The sequence below is a fragment of the Coenobita brevimanus genome, chromosome 12 (assembly GCF_032717465.1).
Source record: "Coenobita brevimanus isolate Jiangsu-jjx chromosome 12, ASM3271746v2, whole genome shotgun sequence".
In the NCBI taxonomy this organism is placed as follows: Eukaryota; Metazoa; Arthropoda; class Malacostraca; order Decapoda; family Coenobitidae; genus Coenobita; species Coenobita brevimanus.
The window spans coordinates 5570680-5598050 of record NC_136965.1 but is presented as its reverse complement, the minus strand read 5'-3'; the positions used below and the strand labels follow the sequence as shown (position 1 = coordinate 5598050).

At 39.4% G+C, this 27371-nt stretch overlaps 1 protein-coding gene across 1 annotated transcript; it reads right to left on the bottom strand.

Annotated features, from left to right (window-relative positions):
• Nucleotides 1-1366: 1366 nt before the first annotated feature.
• LOC145413432 (coiled-coil domain-containing protein 102A) lies at nucleotides 1367-27371 on the bottom strand. Its single transcript, XM_080283125.1, has 11 exons — nucleotides 27252-27371; nucleotides 26758-26868; nucleotides 25329-25526; nucleotides 23789-24008; nucleotides 23088-23512; nucleotides 22648-22826; nucleotides 21213-21416; nucleotides 20629-20860; nucleotides 19673-19869; nucleotides 18662-18830; nucleotides 1367-3123 (listed from the first exon to the last, which is right to left on the bottom strand). Exons 1-10 carry the CDS (start codon nucleotides 27369-27371, stop codon nucleotides 18668-18670), a joined length of 2049 nt encoding a protein of 682 aa, XP_080139251.1. The 3' UTR covers nucleotides 1367-3123; nucleotides 18662-18667.

Sequence of the window (27371 nt, the reverse complement as noted above, 5' to 3'; positions counted from 1 at the left end):
AAGTTTCATAATCATTCTTTCCTCACAGAAGTTAAATAGGACCAGAGTTCATTCACAGTCCCTTAAAAGAGCAGATATCCCTTGCAAATCAGAAAAGATTCAAAGCTTCATCAACTCCTGATGTAGTTAATGATACTCCATTGCTTCTTGGAAAGATTTTGTTGTAAAAGGCCAAAATAGGATGGCTGTAGTGGGGTAACAAGGTTGTAATTTTTGTGTGTAAAACTATCAGAGTGTTCTCATTCTGGTCTCTGCTTTCTGTCACTGCTGTCTGTCAACCTGGGGCCACAACAGCAACAACAATAAACATACAGTACTTCACCCTTTCCCATCGCTAAATCTCGAGTATTGGCCATTATGCATGCACTTATTTCTCAGTCCTTCATCTGTCATCTTTATTACTTTTCTTTTACATTCCCTCATATACTTAAAGCCACTTAAATTTAACAATCTGATATCAACTCTACCAAATTTTCACTGCCTTTTCTACAGTCTCTAACTTTCCAGAGTCTATGTGCAGTATTATCTTGATAATTTTCCTACTTATTGTATATAGCTTCCTGCTTCTCTTACTGTATTTCTCACAATCTATTGCAACAAACCTTATATGTCAGCAAAATTAAACAATATTCAGTTTCTGGCTCCAGTAAGTATGGTAAGATCTGTATAGTACTGCATATGAACATATAATCTGCTGTAACAACTCAGTTCCTGGCTCTATTATGTACAGCACTGGACAGGCAACATAGCAGAGTACATGTAACTGTCACTGTGATTCCACATCAAAAATTATCTACAGTATTGCAATGAAGTAGTACAAAACAAAACTCTGGTATATTCTTTGACTTCAGCACTGATACAAACCTAAACATTGTCAAGAAATAAATTATCAGTGCTGTACTACAATGGCACCCCCTAGGTTATGCAACAGTTCCATTCCAGAAAGCTTTGTGGAAGTTAAATTTTGCACAGCCAGGCTTGCTTCAGCGTGTATATGTATGTGTGCATAATCGGTGAACATACATATTGTAATACAATAATTTAAAAAAAACACAGGGTAATAAATAGTGCCTGACACTGCAATTGGATGTAGTCCACTGGGGTACAAGCCTGAGGGGCACCCATACAGTGCTACATAGAGAAAAGTGTCAACACTCTCTCCTTAAGTCTGTACTGGGTAGCTTAGCCCTAGGCCCTATTGTTCCTAATGGGGCACTAATGATTGAAACAAGAGAATAAACTGTATACATACTTTAATATAATTCTGTAAGGTCAAATATTAAAAGTTGAGGCTTGCATAACCTGGGGGGTGTCTGAATCGTACTTTTGTTGTCAGTTGTTTGGAAAGAACAAGCTCACTCACTGCTGCAATTTTTTATTTAAAAGTTCAGCATCATCAATAGTTGTGAGAGCAATATTACTCCAACTGTACTCTAGTTCACTGATACACTCGCCTTTGCACACACCTCGCTGGCACAAGGGAAAAGGATGCAAAACAGAAACAACTAAAAACATTACAAAGACACGAGTTACACAAGACCAGAAAGCAGACAAATATATCAGGTTACAAGCATGATCTGAAACTGACCAAAGGATAGAATGAAAACAGACATACTGTAATCTGAAAATGTAAGAGGGCTAAAAACTAAGTACAAAAATTAAGAGGCAGAAGGTACTTGTCAATACTGTTTGGCCCAGGCAGTTCTAGTAACACGAGGAACCATATTCTTGTGAGCCTGGTAACTTTTCTAGCACCACTTTCTTACCAGTTTATCTTTGCACATAATACAGGAGCAGACAAAAGAAACAGACACCACATTTGCCCAGGCACACAAGAAATGGGTCAATCCTGGCTGATGAGTTATAGCAGGGAAACAAGAAGAAGGGCATCAGATAGGGATAAAAGAAGGGAAGATGCTACAACTCTTGCATCCCATCACTGTAAATCATCAACCAGAAATGACCAGGTCTTCTGTGCCCAAGTTAGGACAATGTTTCTTTTGTCCACACCTATACATTCATATTCTCAATGCAATTTATGTAATCCATGCCAGCATTAAAAAGATATTACCTGCATAAAAGGGTACAGTGAGATGTTATATTAAAGATGAACTGCTAAGCTAAGACAGCGGTGCTAAAAAACCTAAGCCATGGAGAATATGGCCCAAGAACCGACAACTCAATACATTTTGGCTCTGGAGTTAACAACACACTCTAATTCACACATTTTAAAATATAGTCAATAAACTCCTGCAATGACCTCAACACACCATATATAAAATGTTGCAAATACACTTTTCCAGGACAAGCCTTTATTCATTACACTGCTGACAACAAACTCTCTCAAAAAGAGGACTGTCCTCCCCATATTCTCTCTCAATAAAGGGTTGTCTTCAAAATGTGTGTCTGTAACAATACTGTCAGCATTCCTTATCCAACCAACACACCCTAAAAAGCCCCATATACAATTAACAATGCCCTAAACACATTTTAAAATGACCTCAATGCCTTTACAATGCCCTAAATACACACAACAATGACTCCAACATTTTCATGATCTTAAGGTCAGTTCCACAGTTGCTGCTTCTAGTTAAGATGGTAACTAACAAAACCTTCACTCCTCTAATTCCATTTCCACATTCAAACACACAAAACCATTAACAGTACCGTTATAACTGTTATCATAGAGTCCTTAGTAAACTACATATCTCCCCAGTGAAGGTTATTATGTTGGGGATTTTTTTTTGTCGAGATGTAAAGAAATCAACTGTGGAAGAGACCCCTTATCAACATTACAAGTACAAGAAACAAAATGCTGAGTTGTTAGTTCAGGTGCATTTCAATCTCAGAAAATACCAGAGCTTGTGCATGTCTTAGGGTTATATTCTTGTCAGCTTCAGGAGTCATATTAGCCCTTCTTCCTTAGCAATTTGCACATTACACATTAATACTCTCTTGCATGTTGCTTATCTCCTTTTATTATTGATATATAATGTAATCTAAAAATGATGCCATGTCTCTGCTTGAAGAATCCCCATACTGGGATTGGCCACGATACAGCTGATGATTTCTATGGCGTGGAAATAAACCAAGTGTCAAATATTTCCCTGCTGCTGCTGGTGGCTGTTGACAAGAAAACATTTACAAAACACATAATATTTGTGACAATGTGGGAATCATAATTTGGACATTAACTTTACATGCAGTCACTCAGAAGAATACCAACTGACTTTACTCGTGTCTGAATGTTTCCTGCCTAAGAGTAATGACCGTGTGGCCATCTACTAAGCTTGCAGCCACAATTCACTCTCATGGTAGTACCTCCCAGAATCAACAGTAGCAACCCATCTACTACTGATATAGTTTCCACAAATAATATACGAAAACCCAATACGGCTGTATGTGCTATATATGGAGATAACCTGGTAGGGAAGAGGTGCTAAGGAGTATCCCTAACTGACAAGAATACAAGCCTTACTGCTTCTACATAATTACAATATCAAAACTTGAAAAATGAACAAAACAGCAGCAGATCCAACTTACACATTTACAGTATTAAAAATGAACAAAATGTTAATGAATGAGGAGGGACAATAATACTTAGCTGCTTAAATTACAGTATGAAGAGTACAATTAACTCTCTAATTACTCAACATCTCCATCGGAACTGAGATAATTACACTTTAAATAAAAAATGCATAAGAAAATATACACAGCTTGTTTTAATTCCACATTCATGTCACTAATGTACTGAACAACCTTCCTGTGCGAGTATTCTGTCCATGGAAGTGAAACAAAAGATGGCTGATACAAACCTACAAAATAAGCAAAAACAGCCACTCCACTGTCTTGATTCAAATTAGCTATAATACTTGCATTGTGCAGTTTGATTTAAATGGCTTTCTATGTAACACAATTAAGCAGTGATAAAGAAATGAGATGTACAGTCACATTTCAATTAACATCAACTACTGTATCTCATAAATTACATCCCCCCTGCTGTCCTTAGCTGAATTTTTATAAAGCTAAGGTCAGCTCATTAGAAGTGAATGGTTTAATTATTCCTACATCTAACCCCTCCAGTTCTCTCTACCAGGCTGAATAAAATAATCTGACTGTAGCAAGAATAAAAATAAAAAAAAGAAGAAGACATCCTTGGGTTGAGGGGGTTAAGCATTTCTGGTATTGTGGTAAATGTAAGTCAATGGAGGGCTTACTGAATAATAAATACTGTACTGAAAATAATGCCCAAGGATTACCTAAAACATACTCTATAAATATCATATCAAACATTTATCATAATTCTGACCTTTCTTCCCACCTGAGGATGGGGTGAGGCAGGAACCACAAAACAAAACGAGAAAGTACAAAACTGAAAGAACTAGCAATGACATACCCGGTGAAATGGGCAAGTAGCTGATAATTCTCACACTTACATACTTCCTCTTTCCCGTAATATTGAAGTTCATTACCAACTTTAAAGCTACTCAATGTAAGACAATATTTTCTAGACATTAAGCCTCAGTCCTGCTGCCAACAAACAAAACCATAAAGTCATTTTATTAACCCACCACATTTCATATCGTAACTAGGTATGGTACATCTACCTATTGCCAGACGCCTTAATCCCGTACGGGGTGGTCACAAACAAATCGCCTCCATGTTGCCCTGTCCCCCGCCATTTCACTGCCCTGCTCCCAACTCACATCCCCCTCTCTCATATACAGTTCATAACGCTATAACTAATATGATACATATTAAGTACTTTACGATTTTTGAGCCATTATATTTTAACAGGTAAGTTGTATCACCAACAAAAACCATGTTAACAACTGCCACAGGCTCTCTAACACCTAAATCACTCATCAACTAAAAATGAATGAACTACACATAAGGGGGACAGAAACAATGAATGGTTTACCCTTAAGATGAAAACCATGAGTCATACAAAGTCCATGTGACATACAAGTACAGTATGTCCTTGTTATATGCTGGTGATGCATTCAAGTACTGTATATCAGAATTTCACATATAACTGATATTTTATAATAAGGTGCTGCAGTGGGATGCCTTCATGTGGTGGCATCAATATAACCCTGCAGATTCACTGCCTGGTTATAAAAAAAAATGTCCTTCGGCTCCCTCCTTATCCTCAAAATTGGGGATGGTGAACAATAGGAGGGCAACTTGAAGATGCAGTCAACTGTGTTCACATTTCAGATGAACCTGGGGCTGCAACTGTAATATAACTACAATAAACTGGGGGAAACTGGCTAATAACTATCATAGGTAAAATGGAATCTTAACAGAACTTTTATCCATTAATTACTAGTACTGTGAACTTTATCAAAAAAATAAGTACTGATAAATAAATAAAAATGGGTAATATATAACAAGGACTCTGTATTGCATGATATAATCATAACCTTCAACTCATCAACCATACACCTGCCACACTCTATTGCATTACAGTATAAGCCACATTTTTTAACATCCCGGTTCTCCACTGACCAAATTTAATAAGGCTGGCACTGTGACATACTTTATCGATTTTGTTACAGGCTCAGCTCACATAACTTTGTTCAAGTGGTCTAACACAAATATACACAAAGATATTCAACATACCAAAAAGCCTTGCTAAGATAATGCAATATTTCTCCTTAGCTCCACCCTATAAATAGTTCACTTATATTCTCTATTTACCCACCTATTAACATTTACCCTGCTCTTCTATTCATCCTAAAATACAGTAATTCTCTTTACATGTTTTACCATACAATATATATGGAAACTTGTTTAGCATCAATGAAACTTACACAACACTCATAATATTACTGTAGCCCAAGACATGTGAAGAAAGACAGAATGGTGGTATACTGTTGCTCATATTCTCGTCAGTGAAGACTCCCTGGCATCCCCTACTTATCAGTTTATATATGTATCTGGTACACTGATAAGAGTTGTATGTCATTAGTACAATCTTTGTCTGGGTAAGTGTTGAAGAGAGACGTCATTACCAGGAGGCACTGAAACAGCTGAGCAGTGGAGCTACCCAGCTCTGAAAATGTCCCTGACCTCCCTTCCTATCGCATGAAAAATGGAGGATGGTGACCTGCAGGAAAAGGGCAACTTCAGCCTGCAGTCCACCGAGTTCACATTTCAGATGAACCTGGAGGTACAAAAACAATTACTATGACTTGTCTATGCAAGAAAAATGTTTAGGTAAGAGATGCTAGAAAGCCTAGTAAGGTGACGAGAATACAATCCTTTAGGCTGAACCCAGTGAGACTGACTCTGGTTAGTTCAGTCTCTTACAAACACTGTCTCTGGCTGACATTACTCTCACTTATACTCAAGTAAAATATGACATACTACTGAACAAAAGCAACTGAGTATCAATGGACACCCAAACCTTACAGTTGACTTATAGCTCCTCTTAACCTCTGGAACTTCACATAAATACCATGAATGGATACATAACTTAATGGGAAATTGTGTAAACCCTAATTAAGTATTGTTTCTGACACAATAAAAGATCCACCAATAAAGGAGTTATAAATATAAAATGAGATTCATGAAATAATATTAGCTGCACCAGAATACACAAATCAACCAGCCACAAAAGTTGGGAAAACAGAGAAGATGAGTCTTAGTACATTATATTGCACATACGGTATGTAAAAATAAGTTGAGAGCTTGGAAAAAATACAAACTACAAATTCGTGCTGTCATAATAAATAATTAATTCTGCACAAGCCTACAGCATGTTTTTGTAAAAAAAAGAAAATTGGCTTGAAACAGGAAGGAAGGGAGGAAGACAAAAGCAGAAATGGAAGACAGAAGAGGATGGAAAAGCTGAGGGAAGTAAGAAGGAAATGAAGTAGAAAAGAAGGTAGAGGTGCACAAGTAGATATGGAGGACAGGTAAGAACAGACATACTCAAAGTAAAAAAGAAGAGATAATAGAAGTGAAGATGCAGACATGGGGAACATGACAGAAACTAGGATGAGTTGGAAGTCATGCAGCAGGAAAGGATAACTGGAAGGCAGGTGACAATGAAAGACACATGTGATGGCTAACAGGATAAGGAAGGAGAGACAATGTGAGAGAATCATATAAGAAAAATGAGAGAAAGAAATATTCACATATGTGAATGAAGTGGCTGGTCTTTTTGTTGAAAATAATATCAATACTTTCCTATGGTAAGGACATAAGCACACACGCATGCACACAGCATGTGCACACATGCACATGCATGCCTTAACACACACACACACACACACACACACACACACACATGAATGCACATACATGCAAGGATACAGATGCCTGTATACATACACATACTGTACAAGTGAATGACTTAAAATATTTGCTATGTAACCCAGAACACTCAACCAACAAAAACAAAACAATCAGTGCAATACAACTTTCAAAACAATTACCATAAAATCAGGTACATGGAATTTTAGATGCCATATTTCACTGAGAATTCCTCTGAGAATTTCACCAATACTTTGAGACACTTTTAAAAACACTGTCAGGCTTCTTTTATTTTTAATCATAAACAGGCTTCTTGATGTTGAAGAAAATAAGAAAAGAATGGTAGTTAAAGTCACAACCTGTATCCTACCTCCATTTTCAAAAACAATGCTAGCTTTCTTCTGCCTTAAATCATTACGAACAGCAAAGATGCAGAGAAAAATACTCAAGTAAGAAAAGAATGGTGTCATTAAAGAATCACAACCCTGTATTCTACCTCTCATCACCATCATCCATACCTCTTTTCCCATGCTAGGACACCATTACCACGTATTTTCTTCCAAATGAAAATCACACTTAGTTCTCACTTAAAGTCTCGATGTTAGTACAGGCAAAATGCTACCTTAATCCTTCCAAGCCAGATGATTTAATGTAACTTCGGAAAGGCTTCTCGTAATGAAAGGATTTACTTGGGATACAATAAAATAAGGTATCACTCAAAACACCTAAAACGTACATCCACTACACTTACTGCATATTCTTGGCCACATCCTTACGAGGTTCCTGGTATACCTGAAAGTTAGTATACCTTTCCTTAACACATACAAAAATTACTTGACACAGGAGCTACAGGCCCCTTCAGTAAATGCTCTTGGTGTGGTGTGGTGTAGGAACGTGATTCTGTGTGGTTAGGTGTGACAGGGAGTTATGCTGTGTGGTATGATGTGAAAGAGTGGTATGATGTGAAAGAGTGGTAAGGAGTGTGGTGTGGTGTGGAAGCATGATTTTGTGTGGTATGGTGCAGAGTGAGAGTGATCTGGTGTATTGTGTGGTGTGGTGTGGGAGCATGTTTTTTGTGTGGTATGGTGTGGTGTGAGCATGATATGGTGTGTTGTGTCGAGTGGCAGCGCAATTTTGTGTGGTGTGGCGTGGAAGCATGATTTTGTGTGGTGGTGCAGTGAGGGAGGATGTGGTGTGTTGTGTGGTGTGCCATGGCTTCACTTAAATCTACAGGGTGAAGCACCTTGTGTCTGAAAATAATCAGTGAGAGACAGATGCCTAGGGCTGCTAATAGAGGCCCTCCCACAACTAAAACTAATAAGGTGCCCCTGAGGCTTCTTTCTGTGTTTTTCTGTCAAAGTAAGAAAATGAAGAGATGTGTGTGTTACAGTACAGTACTAGTATGCTAAGTTGTGTTACGCAGTGACAAATGACAAACACCGTGGCGTCCTCACTTAAAGTCTAGGGTGTGCCCGGGTAAAATGCTACTTTAATCACCTGACTATAATGACACCTATATTTTCCTCCTGCCACCTTGAGACAATTCTATTAAGGACTGAAAAGATTTCTGAAATGGGAATATTAGACATAGCTTGGATTAACCCCTTCAATATGAAAGGATTTTCCTAAACAGAAAAAGAAAAAAAAAGTCTGGAAAAAAAAAAAAAAAAAAATCAGAGTAAACAGTTAAGTGGGAAAAACTCTATGTGTGACAAGCTTCTGGTTTATGAGTGACTGGCTAAAAACACAAAAAGAAATCACTGATGGTTTCAAAACAATATACTGTACAGTACATGAGTCCTGACCAAAATTAAGTGAAAACATGGGTGAATAAAATATTACTACAGTATTACTACTACTACTACTACTAATTCATTCATTCATTCATCATCCAATCCTACGTTGCCCCATGAGGAGCGTAGGAGCCCAGGGCTGGGCAAGTTGGTCCTGACATTTAAGATGAGAGTGACCAGCCTCACTCATCCCTGAGTGGCATTACATGAGCAATAAACCTCAACCATCCCTTGGATAGAAACCTTCACTGGCTCAATCCAATTGGAGCGCCGTAATTACTCACTAAACCACCAGGCGCCATAATTTGGTTACATGGTTAACACCCAGCGTAGTAAATGGTTTCCTGGTGTAAAGGAAACCATTTGGCTTGTCACTCAGTGCAGTCACTCACAGGTGGATGGAAGAGGAAAGAACGAAGGAAAGACAGAAGAGGAAGTGTAAAGTTACCCACAGGCAGAAGGATGAGGGAAGAATGAAGGAGAGAAAGACAGAAGAGGATGGAAGGAAAGAAGGATGGAGGAGAGGAAAGGGCAGACACCCGAGAGCAGCACTACACTGAGTGAGTGGATGGTGAGCACCCCCACCTACCACTAAATAATAATAATAATAATAATGAAACAACTTTAAATGAGGACCACCAGTCTTAAATTAACCCCTTGTATACAGTGATATCTTTGTGTTTTTCTTGCCACCTTTTAAATGACTTTATTTCTATTAGGGGAGACATTTTAACACTCGGGGGGGTTTGACTTAGTCCGCATCAACCCCTTCAATATGTGAGGCTTTTCCAAAATTGAACAAAATCACCCTGAGAACAAGACTAAAATATAAAGATATCACTGTACTAAAAGGGTTAATATGTGGGAGGGGAAAGAGAGAGAGAGAGAGAGAGAGAGAGAGAGAATGATATCCCTCCATTATATACTGCAAAGACAGGTCATGGCACCATGTCATTCCTGTAAATGTTATAGTAAACTACCACTATACCGAATTCACTACTATTTTGGATTCACTTACGATCATGTCCAGTAAAGGTGAAAATTTGACAAAAGTGTTTTCACCCCAAGGGACTTTCTCCAGACATACTGGCTAATAGTATATATCCAATACATATGAAGAATGCCTGCAGTAACATGTGAAGCTTTTAATATACAGTATTTAGGTTTACATACTGGTATAATGTTGGATACAATATCATTTACCTTAATATAGTGTATGTTATGTGGTAGCTGCTATGAACCTAGATATTAGAGACTGTCTAATATAAGTGACGCAGTTTCATTAAGTCCACTGAAATCAAAGTATGGTGTAGTGGAGTCCAATATAGCAGAAGTTTACTGTATGTTGTGTTAAATGTATATGAAGTTGATGTGATACACATGCTATCCCTTCATTATGTTATGCTATGTAAAGACAGGTCACACAGATGCAATGTTATGTTCTGCCAGTTAGCTAACAGGCCACATTACCCCTAATTAAATTTACATGGTGACAGGAAGGTCTTGCAGAGAAACGCCAGTTAGGGTATAAAAGCACTCAGAGCTAATCCTATATTACTGCAATGTATCCTTTTTTAGGCATACGGGCATTGGCTACCACAGTCCAGTACATTTCAGGGTACATGACCAGGCTGCCGGCATACTCCCTTTGGTGGCATTGCACATTCATAAAAACTCTCAGATACTTCTGGCTGGGCATTCTAACCACTAGACCACCAAGTGAGTTAGGGAAAAACCTTAATTCCTGATGAGTCTAACCAATGAAGAACCTCTGAAGAAGCTTACTAGCCAAACCAGTCAGGAAATATTAAACTGTTGTTTGTAAATGGTGTTTCTGTACATCACCCTCCTACAGCTATACTAATTACACTGTGAGCTTCATGTGTTATATGGTACAGTCTAGATATATGGAAGGCAGGTGAAGGGGGTATGACACTTGCTAAATTACAGCTGACTCCGGCCTCCTCTAATGTCTAACTTCTAACACCTCGCTACTACCTCCAAACACTTAATTTCTACCAAATATACTAATGTCTACCCTTAGTGTATCCTCCAAAATCTAATCTTGTCTAAAATAATTTACCTTTAACCTCATACACTTAACCACTGACCTGATATATGTTTCTAACCCGTCATCCATGCTTGAACCAAATACAGCACAGCTAACCTCTTATTTCGAACACTGTATTATGATCTCAAGCATTTAACAACTATTCTCTATCTATCTATCTTTCTATCTATAGACCGACACCCTAAACCCGCAAAGGGTGGCTGCAGACAAAACACCTCCAAGTCATTCTGTCACCCACCATTTTACTGCCCTCCCCCCAGATCACTCTCCTTCTCGATCATACATATTCAGTCTTCACTTTAAGTCTAGGATATGTGTAGGCAAAATTCATACTTTTGATTCATACGAGACAAATTTGGAGAAAAAAGGGAAAAAAAGTATTTCACATTTCAAAACAATTCTTAAACTAATCATAAGCAACTATACATTAAAAAGGGGAAACTACTCTATCAGCTGCAAGATAATTAAACAACTTTAGGTGAAACAACATTAAATGAGAATTTCCTTTAACCTACAATTCACATGTTCTAATCTAAATGCCTACTCTCTTTCAACCATTTTAACAACAGTCTAGTAATTAAACACAGTACATACAAAAAAAGAGGTGTATGTGATAGGTTGAACATTAGAATAAAGTTCACTCCCAGAGAGTAATATTACTCTATTTTCTAACAGGATAACTTTTTTTACAGCATATTTTCACAAGTTTCTTGAGCAGTGAAACTCACTGCTCACTGTGTTGTTACCTATCATCATGAAGTGTATGAGTATTTATGTCTGCAACTGTACATGGTTTTCTAGGGTCAGATATAACCTTAGCATAGTGTCACACCCCCCCTAGGAAACCAGCTATACACCTTAAGTGGAAAATGGATCTCTGAGAAAAATACTGTGCCATCTGGGTTACTACAAGTCTAAATGATCCTTACACTGCAAAGAGACAGTCCTCATTATCCTCATCAATCCAATGATCTACTTTGTATATCATTTCTGCTATTTCTAAACAATTTTATTTGGCTTAGGAGACATTTCTCAAACTGATGGGGCTTGATATAACTTTCATTAACCCCTTATATACAAGACGTCCTTATGTTTAACTATAAGAATCTGAACAGCAAGAATAAACCACAAAAATATATCATCAGATTGAAGAGGTTGTCATATATACAGTATGTGTATAAAAATACATTAACTTTTTCCATAATGTTATACAAGGGTAACTGACATACCAGCTTTACAGGTCACAGCGGAATGATTGGCAGCAACTCTGTAAAATTTACTGTGGACTTCACAGCCAAAATATATATACCAGTATACAGTATATATATATATATATATATATATATATATATCCCATTGGAGCCCAGTGTCCGGAATATTGGAGAGAACTGGGATTTTTCAAGTCCTTAAAAAGTAGGGAACCCCCGGCTAGGGACCTATGAGCTTCGCAACTATGAGCCAATAGGCGGAGGGCAGTACGCTTAGTACCCACCCAGTGCCATGCCTCGCCCAGCACCTCTGGGATCCAATGGGTTAAATATATACAGTATATATATATATATATATATATATATATATATGAAAAAGGTGACCTAAAATGAGAACTTCCTATTTAACAAGCACTTACATATGTTGCATTTTACATGTTCAATTTTGCTGTTAATTCCTCAGTATGTGACAGAAATGTCACTACTTGAATTTTCCTTACTACTTACACAGCTGATCTGCCAATTCCCAATTTACAGCACCAAAAATATGGAAAAAGCTGTGATATTTCTGAACACATCCCTGACACATAAAAAGGACCACCTGTACATCGTCTAAAAGTCTACCTTGTCTTTAAACTGCATACTGTGTTATGGTCTGAGACATTCAAAGCACATCAAGTGTAATTACTAAAGATATATCGTGTATTTCAGGGGTAAAGTTGGGCACAATTAGGACCAACAGTTCATTTATCCCCTTCAGGTTCTGGATAGTTCAAAGTTCTATCAGTGATGAGGCTTATGACGTCTAAGTATGACCTATCCACCCAAAAACTCTCTGTCACAGTACTGATGAAGTTGAAGAAGTCTATATATGATTCATCCAGCTAAAAAAATCTCTCAGCCTGAATAAAAGTTTGAAAGTGGCAGGAATAAGAAGCATATCACAGCTGTGAATGAGTTGAAAGCCAAAAAGAACATTAACAAGACAACTTATCCCTTCTTCACTACCATGGCATACTTCTGCCAAGTGATTTTTCTTCAAGTTAGGAAGGATCTCCTGTACTGAAGTGGTTAATGAGGGCTATCTCTAACCTGACCAATTTGAAAAATCTCTCCAACACAGAAAATTATTGTCTGGAGATAGCAAGACAGTTTCCTAGCTGAATAATATTGCCTGAAGGCTGAAAAAAGAAAAAAAAGTTATCAGACTGATGAGGTTAATACTGAACTGGTGACCTTAACTGTGCTTAAAATGGACTGATGCAGGACCCTGTATTGTAGTGGACTCAAGAACTTCATTATTTTATCTCTAAAACTGAGTGCTGTTCTTGCAAGATATAAAACCAAGATCATTATCATCATCACTCATTACATACATATCATCATGGCCCTTTTTCCTACCTATGGATGGCGTGAGGCAGGATCCAGAAACACTTGACAGGTATTAGCCACTGGGATAATAAGATATTTTTTATCAGATGTCTGTAAAACTAATTCCCACAAATATTTCTACAAAAAAGTAAGCATTAACAAAACAGCTACTTTTTTTACCATTACATACTTTTATGGCTTTTCTAGTGCTGACTGAACTTTCTATCAATATCCAAAATAATGCACATATTTTTCATTCTAGGAGGGGTCTTAAAATACCGCAACATTCTCCATGCAACTGGCAATGTAACTGGGAGGAAACAACAAAATTAGCTTTAAAAGTAGGAATGGAAACTTCATATGCAATGCTTTGGTAATTCACTGTGGAGTTAATAGCAAAGATGAATATCAGAAATGCCAACTTATGATGAGAACTTACTGTACTTCTAAGTATAAAATTACCGACAAATGTCAAATCAGCTTTAAATGTAGGATTGGCAATTTTCTGGTCCAGTGAAAAGAAATCAGAAAAGGTGACGTGCTGAGAACTTGCTATATTTTAAAGTGTGAAATTACCAATAAAAGGGTAGAGATGTATGAAATGGAAGGGAGGAAAAGTTACGTGGGTGATGTGGATTCAGAAATAAAATAATGTAGTTGTCTGTCCTCTATCACTGCAAGGCCTGGTATCTCCAAACCCTCTACCAATACTTTAATTAGACTTACATTTGGCTAGAGTATCACGGCCCAAAACATCAATGGAAACATAACCTGTTCAGTGGTGCACAACTTGAAAAATGATTATTATACAGCACTTACAACTGACACATCAATAATTATCAAATGGTGGCAGGTAATACATGCTCTGGGTGAGCTTGTTATTACTGTATATATACTGGTATATTTATATTTAGTACAATATCCTCATACCCTGTACCTGCAATAGATGAACTACTAAATGATTTCTGCAGATTAACCAGGGATGCTTGGGAGACACAGAACACATAAACTTCTATATTATGTGCACACTATCTGTAACCAAAGACAGCTGACTAACACATTTACACACGATTACATACTCGGTTTCAAACATGGAACATAAAATATCACATGCACACGTTAAAATGAGAAACCAAGTCTCTGAATGAGCTGCATACCCTGAAACCAACAACAAAAAATTACGCTATGCTAAACTAAAATCTGTTCCAACTTAGACGGCTACACACTCATCACATACATACACACAAATACATGCATGCCAGAATGCATGCATGTATCCACACATACACATGACATGCACAGATGCACACACACAATAAAAATACACAAAAACATACATACAACTCGTTACTTAGTTTGGCCAAACATAAGAGCACCAGAACTTAGTAAAACATTTGGTACCAGTAACTCTTTTCAGAATTTTTGCTGCTCAAAATACTTACAGAAGTCCAAATGTTTACCTGATGCCTCGATGTTCGGGATTTCTGACTGTTCATGCTTCATTTGCGCAAGTAATGTGCACCAAAATAAAAATGTAATTTCAACCAACAAATACAGCAGTTACACTGATGATTCAAGTCAAACAACAATATAATAGAAAACAGATTCTCTTAACAACGAGGATTTGATTAAAGTAAAACCTGAAACAGCTTCCTTCCAGCACACACCTGACATTCCATATAATATACACTGTCTCTGTGATGCTGCAAGGAAAAACTTTGATATACAAACATGGGTCCTCAATACTGTACTGTCTAATAACGTATTATTATGCACCTCAGTTTTGGCCCGACTTTTCACAATAGTTTTAAACTGTACAGGAAATCCTCATTTTTCTGCAATATTCTGGATATATTCTTCAATGGAACACTGAAATATTAGGAATCAGGGATGTGCACCTTTTCATGGGAAAGTATGTGATTATCAACATCAAACTGCTATTCTATGGAGAATATGCTAAATACAATTTTGCAAAATTCTATCCTACTTATATTATTACAAAACTTCATTATATGACAAGAAAAATGAGGATTTGCTTGACACATTTCACCCCGGCAAATAAGGAGTCAGCAAAAAGTTATTTATGAATTTCAATTAGTGTGAGGGCCACAAAATATATCAGTTAAGCTTAGATCAACCTTAAAATGATCTAAATACAAGTATTCCAGAAATGTGTTAAAACTGATCTAAGCCTTATTGATAAGCTCTAAGTCCCTCACACTAAACTGAAACCCTTACACTACTTTTGGCAGGCCCCGTATAAGGGCAGCTTGTTGAGGGAGCGGCTGGCACGTCTACTGTCACCACATATGTGCTGACAATGATTTGACCTGCCTGCTCCTCTCTGGCAGTTCTACACTTATTTATTTTTACTTCATCTTCCTTCCACTCTTTAAGGCTTCTTGTGGCATAAGGACAGTGCACCTCAACACCTGGGTCCCACCTGTGGGCAAAGGCAAGTGTTTTATCATTATCATCATCCTGGCTTCTTTTCCCAGCTACAGATAGAGTGAGGTAGGATCTAGAAAGCAGGGACACAGAAAGTAAAAGAGTGAGAACTATCAACAGCATGCCCTGCTAAAAGGCCCATATATCTACTCACTATTCAAGTCCCCAGAATCAGACTATACCTCACAGGTCTAAACATTCATATATAATTTTTTAAGTATTTTTCTTTAGTGATGAGCTTCACATTACCTGACAGATAGCCAGTATGTCTCAAAACAATTATTGCAATATCAAGACCAGATCATTCTGAAAGGAAACCACAAGACCTTAGGGCAGGGCCTCTTTACTCCAGCCTGTCTGGTGGAGTAAAGAGAGGTACACTGTATGTCAAGAAGTTATATCAAAAGTAAACAGATGTTTTGTGGCAAGTGGGGGCACTCAACATCCATTCACTCGATGTAGTGCTGCTGTCATGTGTCTGCCCTTTCCTTTTCTCCATCCTTCTTTCCTTCCATCCTCGTCTGTCTTTCTTTCCTTCATTTTTTCCTTGTCCTTCTGCCTATGGGTGGCTACACTCCCTCTTCTGTCTTTCTTTCCTTCATTCTTTCCTCTTCCTTCTGCCTGCAGGTGACTCTACATAAGGTGACAAGCCAAATGGTTTCCTGTACACCAGAAAACCATTTACTATGCTGGGTGGTAACCATATAACCAAATTTTGGCACCTGGTGGTTTAGTGGGTAATTATTGCGCTCCAATCGGATTGAGCCGGTGAAGGTTTATATCCAAGGGATGGTTGGGATTGACTGCTCATGTAATGCCACTCAGGGATGAGTGAGGCTGGTCACTCTCATCTTAAATGTCGGGACCAACTGCCTAGCCCCGGGCTCCTACGCTCCTCATGGGACAGCGTAGGATTGCATGATGGATGGAAGAAACAGATGTTACCAGATAATATGATTTAAAACATTTCTTGGCATGGGTAACACAACATAAATTATGATGGTGAAGAATATGCATAAACAGAGAGAGAGAGAGAGAGAGAGAGAGAAAGAGAGACAGAAACAGAGAGAAAACAAACTGCGATGATGAAGTACATACACAAGTGACAACAATGAGAAACAAAGCATGAATTATGATAATGAGGTGCAGCCAGCTTGCATCTATCACAGGTTTGTTATTCATGGTTTTCTAATTCACAGTACTTTCCAGCCAAACCATTGCAGTAACCATCCATCATCCATCCATTATCCAATCCTACATTGCCCCATGAGGAGTGTAGGAGCCTGGGGCTAGGCAGGTGGTACCGACATTTAAGATGAGAAAGACCAGCCTCACTCATCCCTGAGTGGCATTATGTGAGCAATAAACCCCAACCACTCCTTGGATATAAACCTTCACCGGCTCAATCCGATTAGAGCACAATAATTACCCACTAAACCACCAGGTGCCAAAATTTGGTTATATGGTTACCACCCAGCATAGTAAATGGTTTCCTAGCGTACAGGAAACCATTTGGCTTGTCACTCAGTGTAGAGTCACCCACAGGCAGAAGGAAGAGGAAAGAATGAAGGAAAGAACGATGGAAGAGAGGAAAGGGCAGACACCCAACAGCAGCACTACATCGAGTGAGTGGATGGTGAGCACCCCCACCTACCACATGCAGTAACCAATTTGATCAATTTGACAGCCATGGTCACTGTCCCAAGTGACTCATTTCCAAGGAGTTTTCCAAGTTGTGGTGTTGTTTACGCTAGTTGCAGCCAGAAGCCAATCATATTCAACCATGACAAGCCAATCATAGCGCTTCCCACCCACGCCTAGCGGTGAATGGGCACACTAGTCCACCCTATTGTCCCTGGTACTACTGCATATGCCTCGTGCTGAGAGGCTGTAGTGTGTCGCAAGCCTTGGAACCTCTCCCCTTCCTAAGTCCACTTAAGCACTGACATCAGTAGGAGTCAGGTAAGAACCTTACAATATTGTTCTTTCCCATCAAATACATCATTACATACCGGTACTGCTTTGAATGGGTGTTAGTGTTTGCTGGTGTCAAGTCAGGTGTAAGTATGGTGGTAGGGGGCAACTTTGCTGAAAGGTTAGGCTCATGAGTAATTTTCCCCTTAAGTTATATTATTTATCATGTGCAGTAAGTATCAAGAATAAAATAACCATGAATTAACCAAGTTGACTGTACAGTGCATGCATATATCATAAAAGGTACCGGGCAACGTGCTTTAAACTCTTTATGGAAAATATGCCAGAAAGCCCAGGAAATTAAAGCTGTATTATATACACTAAAAATTTACTGTCACTTCCCTGCTTGCTGGACTCCACCCAATCTAACCTAATATAACTTATGCTAACTTATCCTTACCATACCTAACCTACCCTACCTTGTAACCTAAACAAACGTAACCTCACCTCTGAAGCATGGAGGAAGGAGGACATACGATGAGGAATGAAGCCAGTAATCTAACCTAACTCCACCTAGCCTAACCTACCCTCACCTCATCTCAGAACTGTGGGTGGTCATCATCTGAGTCCTGGAGGAGGGAGGAGGTACGGAGGGGGAGGGAGGCAGCCTGGGAGGAACGGAGGCGAGACTGGAGGTGTTCCACTTGTACCTCCAGATTCTCCACCGTCTCTTGAAGCTCGTCATTGGCACGTTGAAGTTTTCTGTTGGGGAACAAGAGAGATTACCCCTTAAGCCTGAAGACATCTTTCTGAATACTGTTCTAGCTAATATTTTTAACCAAGAATAAATCCATCAGCAATGAAACTTTATACAGTAAAAGGGTGCCAAATCCTTACCATGTGCTTCTCTGTACATGTAGCCATCCAGGCAATCTGATCCCCTGTTAGTTCCATAGCCTCATTAATTTCTATATTTCACTTAATACAACACACACATTTACTGTAAACTTTCCCCTTTTCTTGGCTTAATATTCCTTATCCCACCTTAAACCTCACCCATATATACTCTTTTCGCTATTTTATCTACATGTATTCTCCCTATATAATCAAACCATCCAACCACACTCAAAAGTCAGTCGGGTCTGATAGTACCAGCAGAAGAACAGGTACCTGATTCAACATCAGTGTTACAGACACAAACACTGTACTGTCTGCAAATACTCACACTAACCATGATAAAGTCAATGTAACTTTATATTGTTGGATACAGCATCAACTTGTTTATCAGATGCAGCTAGTTTCATATTTACAGTCTGTAAGTTTTATAATAATATCAGGATCACTTTGTGTGGTTGGACAAACGATCAATTTCATCCACAGTCGCAACCAATTCCATAAATATGAGTGTCATAATGAAATCAATGTAACCTTATGTTATCATATGCAATGCCCGCTTCATCCTCAGGTGAAGCCAGTTCCAAAAATACTGTCAATGTAATAATAAAGTAAGTGTAGGCTTATATTGCTGGATGCAGCACCAACTTCATCCTCAGGTACAGCCAGTTACATGGTATCGTTAAGTGTCATAATAAAGTCAGTGTCACCTTATATTGTTTGATGCAGCATCAACTTCATCCTCAGCTGCAGCCAGTTCCTTCTTGAGCTCATCCACACGGGCCCTCAGTCGCTTCACCTCAGCCTCATACTGATCCGCCCGTCGTGAACTGTGTAGCAATTCCACAGACTTGTCTGACAGAACCTTTTTTAACTTGGTGTGTGCGTGCTTCAGCTCTGATAATTCCTGTAAGAAACACATTTATGTCATCAGTGCAACACTGTATTCAGTATATCCTTTAATGGGACACCTTAAACATTCTCAGGCTTCTATTACTCATTTTCAGCTGAATATATGCACCTGTACTCCTCCATACAGGATTCCTCCAATCACATCAATCTCCTGTATTTCCTAACCTCATTAACCTCCATACCTTGAATACCGGTATTTACACACTCAATTATCATGTTCATCAATCTTCTTCTTGGCCTACCACACCTCCTCCTTACTTCACTTTCACTCAAATACACCCTTTTCATCACTTTATTTATAGATACTCTTTCCACATGGATATCCCATACCATATAAGCACACTTTCTTCAACTCTAGTACCTACAGACTTCCTTTAACCACATCATTCATGATTCACATTATTCCTCTCTCTCCCCACACTCAACACACATTTCTCATTAACACTCATTTCCCCTGCTTTTTCTCTTGACTTTTTGATATTTATGCCATACCAAACTTGACACATTATACTGTATTATTACATTAGTGATGTCTCCCTACAGCTGTCAACAATCTCTTGTTTAGGCTGTTGCATATCTGAGTCTGACGTTCAGTTAGTCATTATATGGTGTGGTTTCTTATTATATTAGGCTTTCTGTTCTCCTTGCACCTGCCAGCAGTCTCTTATTTAAGCTATTCCACATCTGAGTCTGGGGGTATTAGTTATTACAGTATATTTTATGACCTCCTATCACATTACTGTTGCTTTCTTACCTTATACTTATCGGCAATCTCTTGTTTGAGCTGTGCCACATCCGAGTCTGGTGTAGAATTGGTCATTTTGTTCCTTTTGTCCAATCGCTCCTCCAGGTCTGCTACCTGTGCCCTCAGCTTCTTGTTTTCTCGTTCCATTCCCAATTTCTCACTCTCAAGTCGCTCCCTCCTGCCCCACTCTGCCGCATTCTCTTCCTGCAGTCGCTCCAGTTCAGCACGTAGATCCGCTAATCTGTGAAAGTACAAACACAATTAGCAAAACATCCAATGATTAAACTTGTGAAGTTTATATCCAAGGGTTGGTTGGGGTTTATTGCCCACATAATGCCACTCAGGGATGAGTAAGGCTGGTCACTCTCATCTTAAATGTCAGGACCAACTTGCCTAGCCACAAGCTCCTGTGCTCCTCATGGGGCAACACAGGATTGGAAAAAAAAAAATTGAAAGTTTAGATGAAGATTTTGGTGCAGTTTTTCTAATAAAACGAATCTTAATAATAATAATTTTCAAAAAAGCACTATATGAATAATAACCACACTGCATATACCATAACACTGATGCATCAATGCCTGATAAGATCTTACCTGCGATCTATACATTCCCTGGATGATGCTTCATCCAACATCTCTAACTGTAGGCACTGAACCTCCTTCTGGTGCTGTGTGCGGAGGGTGACGAGTTCCTTGACTGCCTCCTGTCGCGACGCCCGGATGTCCTCCAGCCTCCCTCGCAACTCACCAGCCTCGCCTTGCCACTTGCAACACTCACGATGCAATGCAAGCTTTTCCCTGCAACACGATCATCACAACAGATCTTTTTCCCCACCTAAGGACAGGATGAAATAGGAGGCAGAAACATGAAAACAGAGTATTGAAGTGGGACAACTATCAGCAGCATGTCCTGGGATATGGGCCACACAAATATTCTCACATTTTTCAGGCTCTTGGTATCTCGGCTGCACCTCACATGCCTATACAAATTTGCAAAGACTCATCCGCATCAACTCGCTCTCTTCCTTTGAGAGGTAAGTCCTTTGGATTATGGATGTTTGCTGCTACCAGATGATTTAATTCAACTTACAAAAAACCCTGATAGTAAAGAGGTCATTGAAGGTTAGGTCTCACTCTTTCACTTCAGAATGTCAATCCTAAGCTATGCATGAATGAATAAGATAATCTTCTGGCTGAAATACTTCATCATCACCATCACCTCTGACACAATGTTCCCTCCTGAGAACTACCTGACAGATGACTGTGACAGAAATGAATCTAGGGTGTTTTATTCTGACACTTCTTAATGCTGGAACCAGAACAGGGTTACTGGAACCAATTTTCCATCAAAAGATGTGTGGGTGATCATGTGGCCTATTTCATTGGGCATGCTATTGACAGTTTCACCTACTACTGAACCTTCTCTTTCTCTGTTTCTGGATTCCTAATTCAACACATCTTTAGGTAGGGAAAAAAAGAGATATAATACTGAACAGAATCCCAGACCAGAATGGGAAAGGAACTGGATCTCCACCTTAATTTTGGGATTCATGGAAAATTTCCCAAGAGGAACATAAAACTGCCTGATAATAATTCACAAGTACTTCCACTAGCCTTCTCCTAAAAATGTCAATCTTCTCAAATACATAAAAAGAAAAAAATTCAAAATCACAACTGGTGAGTATAAGTACTTTGAAATGAAAATAAGCCACTTTAAGATGCATACAAGAATGAAGCAACTTAAATGAAAATGACTGAAAATAATTTCTTTCTCAGCTGAAATGAAACAACATTAGTAGATCATGTGGCATAGGAAATTCTGCAAATCTACATTCAATTTACATCAAACAACAGAAGTATAGTTCCTGAATGACTTTCAAAGAGAATTCTAAGAGCAATCAGTAATACTGTAGAAGACAAAAATTAAAGTAAAATGTAGGAAAAGAAAAAAAGAACTGGAGGGAGCTAAGAAGGCAAGGTGAATGCACAGAAAAGGTTTAGTCCAAACTGATACAACCAGGATACTAACTCTCTCTCTGCCTGGATTGTTTTTGATGCTTGGTCGAGTTTGAGTTTCATCATGGTGACTTGCTGCTCCAAACTCTCCTGCTCTGGTGTAAGTCCGTCCTCACACCCACCCAGCCCTACCCCACAACCCCCACCCCGCCACCCTCTCCTGCCCTCCCGTCCCACCCCTGCCATATCCTCCTCAGGGTGGCAAGAATCAGGCAGTGGGTCAGACATAACAGAGGTTCGGGTGTTGGCATGGCAGACATCGGAATGAGGGTGACATGAGTCAGGCAGAGGATCAGACATTACAGAGGCACGAGGGTTTGCATGACAGGTTTCCGGCAAAGTGTGGCAGGTGTCAGGTAGTGGGTCAGACATGACAGAGGCACGAGGGTTAGGGTGGCAGGTGTCAGGATGGGGATGACAGCCATCAGGTAAAGGGTCAGACATGGTGGACACAAGAGGGTCTGAGTGGCAGGTGTCAGAGAAGGGGTCAGACATGCCGGAAATGCGGGGATTGGCATGACAGGTATCTGGTAGAGGGTCGGACATGGCAGAGACACGAGGGTTGGCATGACATGTGTCTGGCAGAGGGTCAGACATGGCAGACATGCGGTGAGATGGGGACGGCTGACTGCTGCTATTGTTGCTGCTGCTACCACCCACACCAGCCACACCCTCACGAAACAGCTGTTCATTCTGTTGCTTCTCCTCAATGTCATTCTCTCGTTGTGGGTGTGGGTGTGGGTGGGGGTGAGGGTACTCATCACAAATGAGGTCTTTAACTCCTCTCCCTGCACGGCATTTTTCACTGAGTCTGGTTGCTTCTGATGGCTTGTGTGCATAAACAGACACCTTCTCCACACCACCTGGGGCCACACACTCTCCTGTAAGGTCCAGGTCAGGAGATATTAATTATATATTTGAAAAAAAAAAAAAGTACATTGTACTACTTTTGTGTTTATAATGAATATATTAGTTTCATCCCAAAACCCTACACAGCTCCTTGTTACCCTCCAACACATCACCACTAAACATTCCCTTACTTGCCCACCATTCCTTGTCCTCTCTAACAAACCTTCATCATTAAACATTCCATCATCCTTCCACCATTCCTTCTCTCCAACACACCTATATCTACATCATCTACATACCTTCACCACTGCTTATAAGTTGCTCCATGCCTCCTCCCCTTGAACCAAACATCTCCTCAAGAAGGCTGAAGTTGGTATTCTTGGCATCCCTTATGAAATGAAGCTCATCGGTAGAGAGAGGGAGTTTCTCTGCTTCAGCCTGCATTGGAGGAGGTGGTCTGGCAGGAGGAGGGCGGGGAAGAGCACTCACATCACGTTCTGGAGAGTCTCCCTTGTGACTGCCTCCCTGGAAGGAAAGGGAGATAGGTTGATGCACTGAACAAGGAACAGTTTGTTGTTACAGTCAGGCAGGCAAACTGAGGTATATAAGGTGGCCATAAACTGTATTGCAAATCCCTTGCCATTAACTGAAGAACTGTTGTACACTGTGAGGATGACTCAGTAAGCATTACAAGTGTCTACCTTGCATCAATTTCTATTTCCCGTAACCTTTTTCATGCTACATTGTGTCCAAATTTTTTTCTGTCCATTGGTTGCATTGCTGATTACTAATTTCTCGAAGCAGCCAAAATGTAGGCATTCCTCACACCAGCAGACTGAGCTATACCTGCAACACACACGATAGGGAGCACTGTATATGTATATTCACCAAAGTAGCTACATTAGCTATGTACAGGTACTTTTTACTGTTCATCTAATTCTTAATTTTAATAAGTACACTTCTCTAACCTAGAAAGAAAAGAAAAAATGTCAACAGAAAACAATTTCTCAAGTATGTTGGGTAACTTATGTCTCACTGTAACTCCATTCAAGTGCCACATGAATGTAAGAGGCACACAATTTACTCCCTCAGCACAAGAACCATTTCATCCTTGTAACTATGTGTTACATTACCTCCCTCCCCTTATGGGGAAAAAAAAACAAAAAATGTATAAAATGCCTTAAAAGCATCTTATTACCTTCAAACTCTAAAATATCAAAGCAAATCAGAATACAAGTTACTCGTACTGTAAGTAGGCATAACTAACGAGAGTCAATTACTGATCACAAAAGTACCGTAGGCTATAAACCTGGAAAAAAAAAAAAAAAAAATCAGAAGTTATACCAATAATGTCTTAGGTAACTACTGGTATGTACAGTATATCTAGTATTAAGAGTTAACAAGTATATTTTACAAATTTTCTAAGGCATTTGAGGAGCAGGAAGGATTCCAGGGGTTTGAATGGGATCAGAGTAATTGTGTGGCCCATTTCACTGATCAAGCTGTTGACAGTTCACCCACATTTACATCTCTTTCCATGTTTCTTGATCCAACCACAAAACACCTTTATGTGACGAGAAAGGTCAGGACAATTTTTCTTTCTTTGTAGTGATCATGTACACAGATGCAGACACTGTTAACTGGTAGAGGTATTAATGACATGTTCAAAAGGCCTTTTTCTTCACCTTCAGATAATTTTTTTTAAGGTGAAAATGCACTGGGGAGCCCCATATGTGCCAAGGAACACCAGTACTTACCTGTTTGATAACTGGATTAACCACTGCCTTAACAATATTATCTTACAACAATATCTTTTGGCTGCTGATATTGGTTTCTGTCTCCTACCTGGTCACGCAGTTCATCAGGTTTGTCTGGTGGATCCTTTCTTGATCTGGTATGGTGGTGTGCCTGCGCTAAGTGGCCAATCTGAGCCTCCAAGTCGTTCTTTTCTCTCCTTAGTGCACTGGTCTCACGCTGTGAGACTTCCAGGCGTCCTCTTAATACTCGTACCTCCTCCCGTGCCTTATTACGTTCACTCCGCACCTGTTGCCATACAAATCAAATTATGCCATGTTTCCTCTTACAAAAACCCCAAACTGAGGTTGGCCAAGGCAAAGTTTTCTACAAACTGGAAGCTAAACCAAATGTCAAAACCAGTTAATTGCTTTCTGAACACTGCTGGAAATGTTGGGAAATAAGAAATCTAAGATATAGAGTGATTCTCATAACAAAGTAAGACCCTCAGTTTAGGTTTTGACTCTACATGTGGTTAAATGTTTCTTGTGTACGGGTGATGACTGTGTGGCTTGTTACCAAATATATAGTCGTACCTCACTCTCATGCTAGTACCTCCCAGGGCCAAAGGTGGTGGCAGTGTGCAACCCCAGACTCATCTGAATATGAATCTTGTGAACAGCAGATTGAGCTGCCTATCTCCTGCAGTTTACTATCCTCCTTTCAGAGAAGAGGGAGGGAATGAAGGGATCTTTGTATAACTGAGCAGTGGGGTTGCCCAGTTATATTGGTGCCACCCAGAGAAGACATCCCACTCCAGTACCAAGATGATGGTAGTCAGTCCAAAAGGCAACTTACATGGTTGACCCCCCTTATAACTGGCAAACTGGATGGAAACCAAGTAAACTATAGTTAGTCCACCATATCCATAATTTGTACTATGTGGTTCACATTCTCATATCACCTCCAATTTCCTACTTACATGCAATATCTTAATTCCTATTTTTCCTCAGTACTGAGGAAGCAGAACACACAGATGGCAAGTTAACTTTGTATTAGTAGAAAAAATATATAGCACAGAAGTCAGAACTGATGTACAGAATAGTCACCGAGACATCTAGGAATGATTACCATACAGATCAAGACTGTAGGACAAACTGGGCATGACAAATGTGCTTTAACCCAACTTTGTGGGAAGATTGAAAAAAAGAAGCATTATGCCAAGCAACATTTACTCTAAAATATTATTATTTTTTTTAATGTAAAAAAAAAAAAAAAAAAAAGCATCTGTTAAAGTAAGGCCTGTTATATACAGTATAGTGTTCTCTGTATCAAGGGCCTGAAACTGACATCTCTTCGTCTTGAACCCTGAGCTGTAGCACAAGTTTAACACAAGAACACAGATCTAGTCATGAAGCAGTGCTATGCAAAGGATGTTGAACCAAAGTACTGTCTCATTCTGCCAATAAGGTACAAAGAATAATCCGTAAAAGAACAAAAAAATAAATAAATTAAAAAAAAAAAAAAAACTATACCATACCTTGCTCCACTTCTCCCGCCAGTTAGCTGTACAATCAGACCACCATCTCATAGTCTTTTCCATCTGTGTGGCCCTCGCTCGTGCCTCCTCCAGCTCCCTCTGCATCATCTCCTGAAAGAGGCCATACAATGAAACTAACCTTAGGAGAGTGCTATGGTAGTAACGAAGGTTAATTATGGCTATTCTTAACCACTTACTTCTGAAAAATCTCTCCTATGGTTAAAAATATCTCTGAGGATATCAAGAATACCTGTTCCTAAACTCCCCAATTCTGAAGTCTTACAGCTAAAAGTACATTATCTCTGAGGGCACCAAGAATAATGTGAAAAAGACATAGTCAGACTGAAGCTGTTAAGTATGATAAATAGCCTACTAATAGAGGGAGACCAAGGAACATATTACTGAAGCTCAGACACGTTATATTGTACAGCTAGCCCTTTAAGACAGATGAACTTGAATACAAAGATGAAACAGTGTAATACCACCATACATGCCTGTTTGTCATGCCAGTGGTAAGGTAAGGGGGTAGGGTCGTGGGGGTGGGGAGGGGGGGCGTGGGGGGGCAGGGGGGCCTGAGCTCCCCTTCTTGCTGAGCTGCCACCTGACTGGGCCAT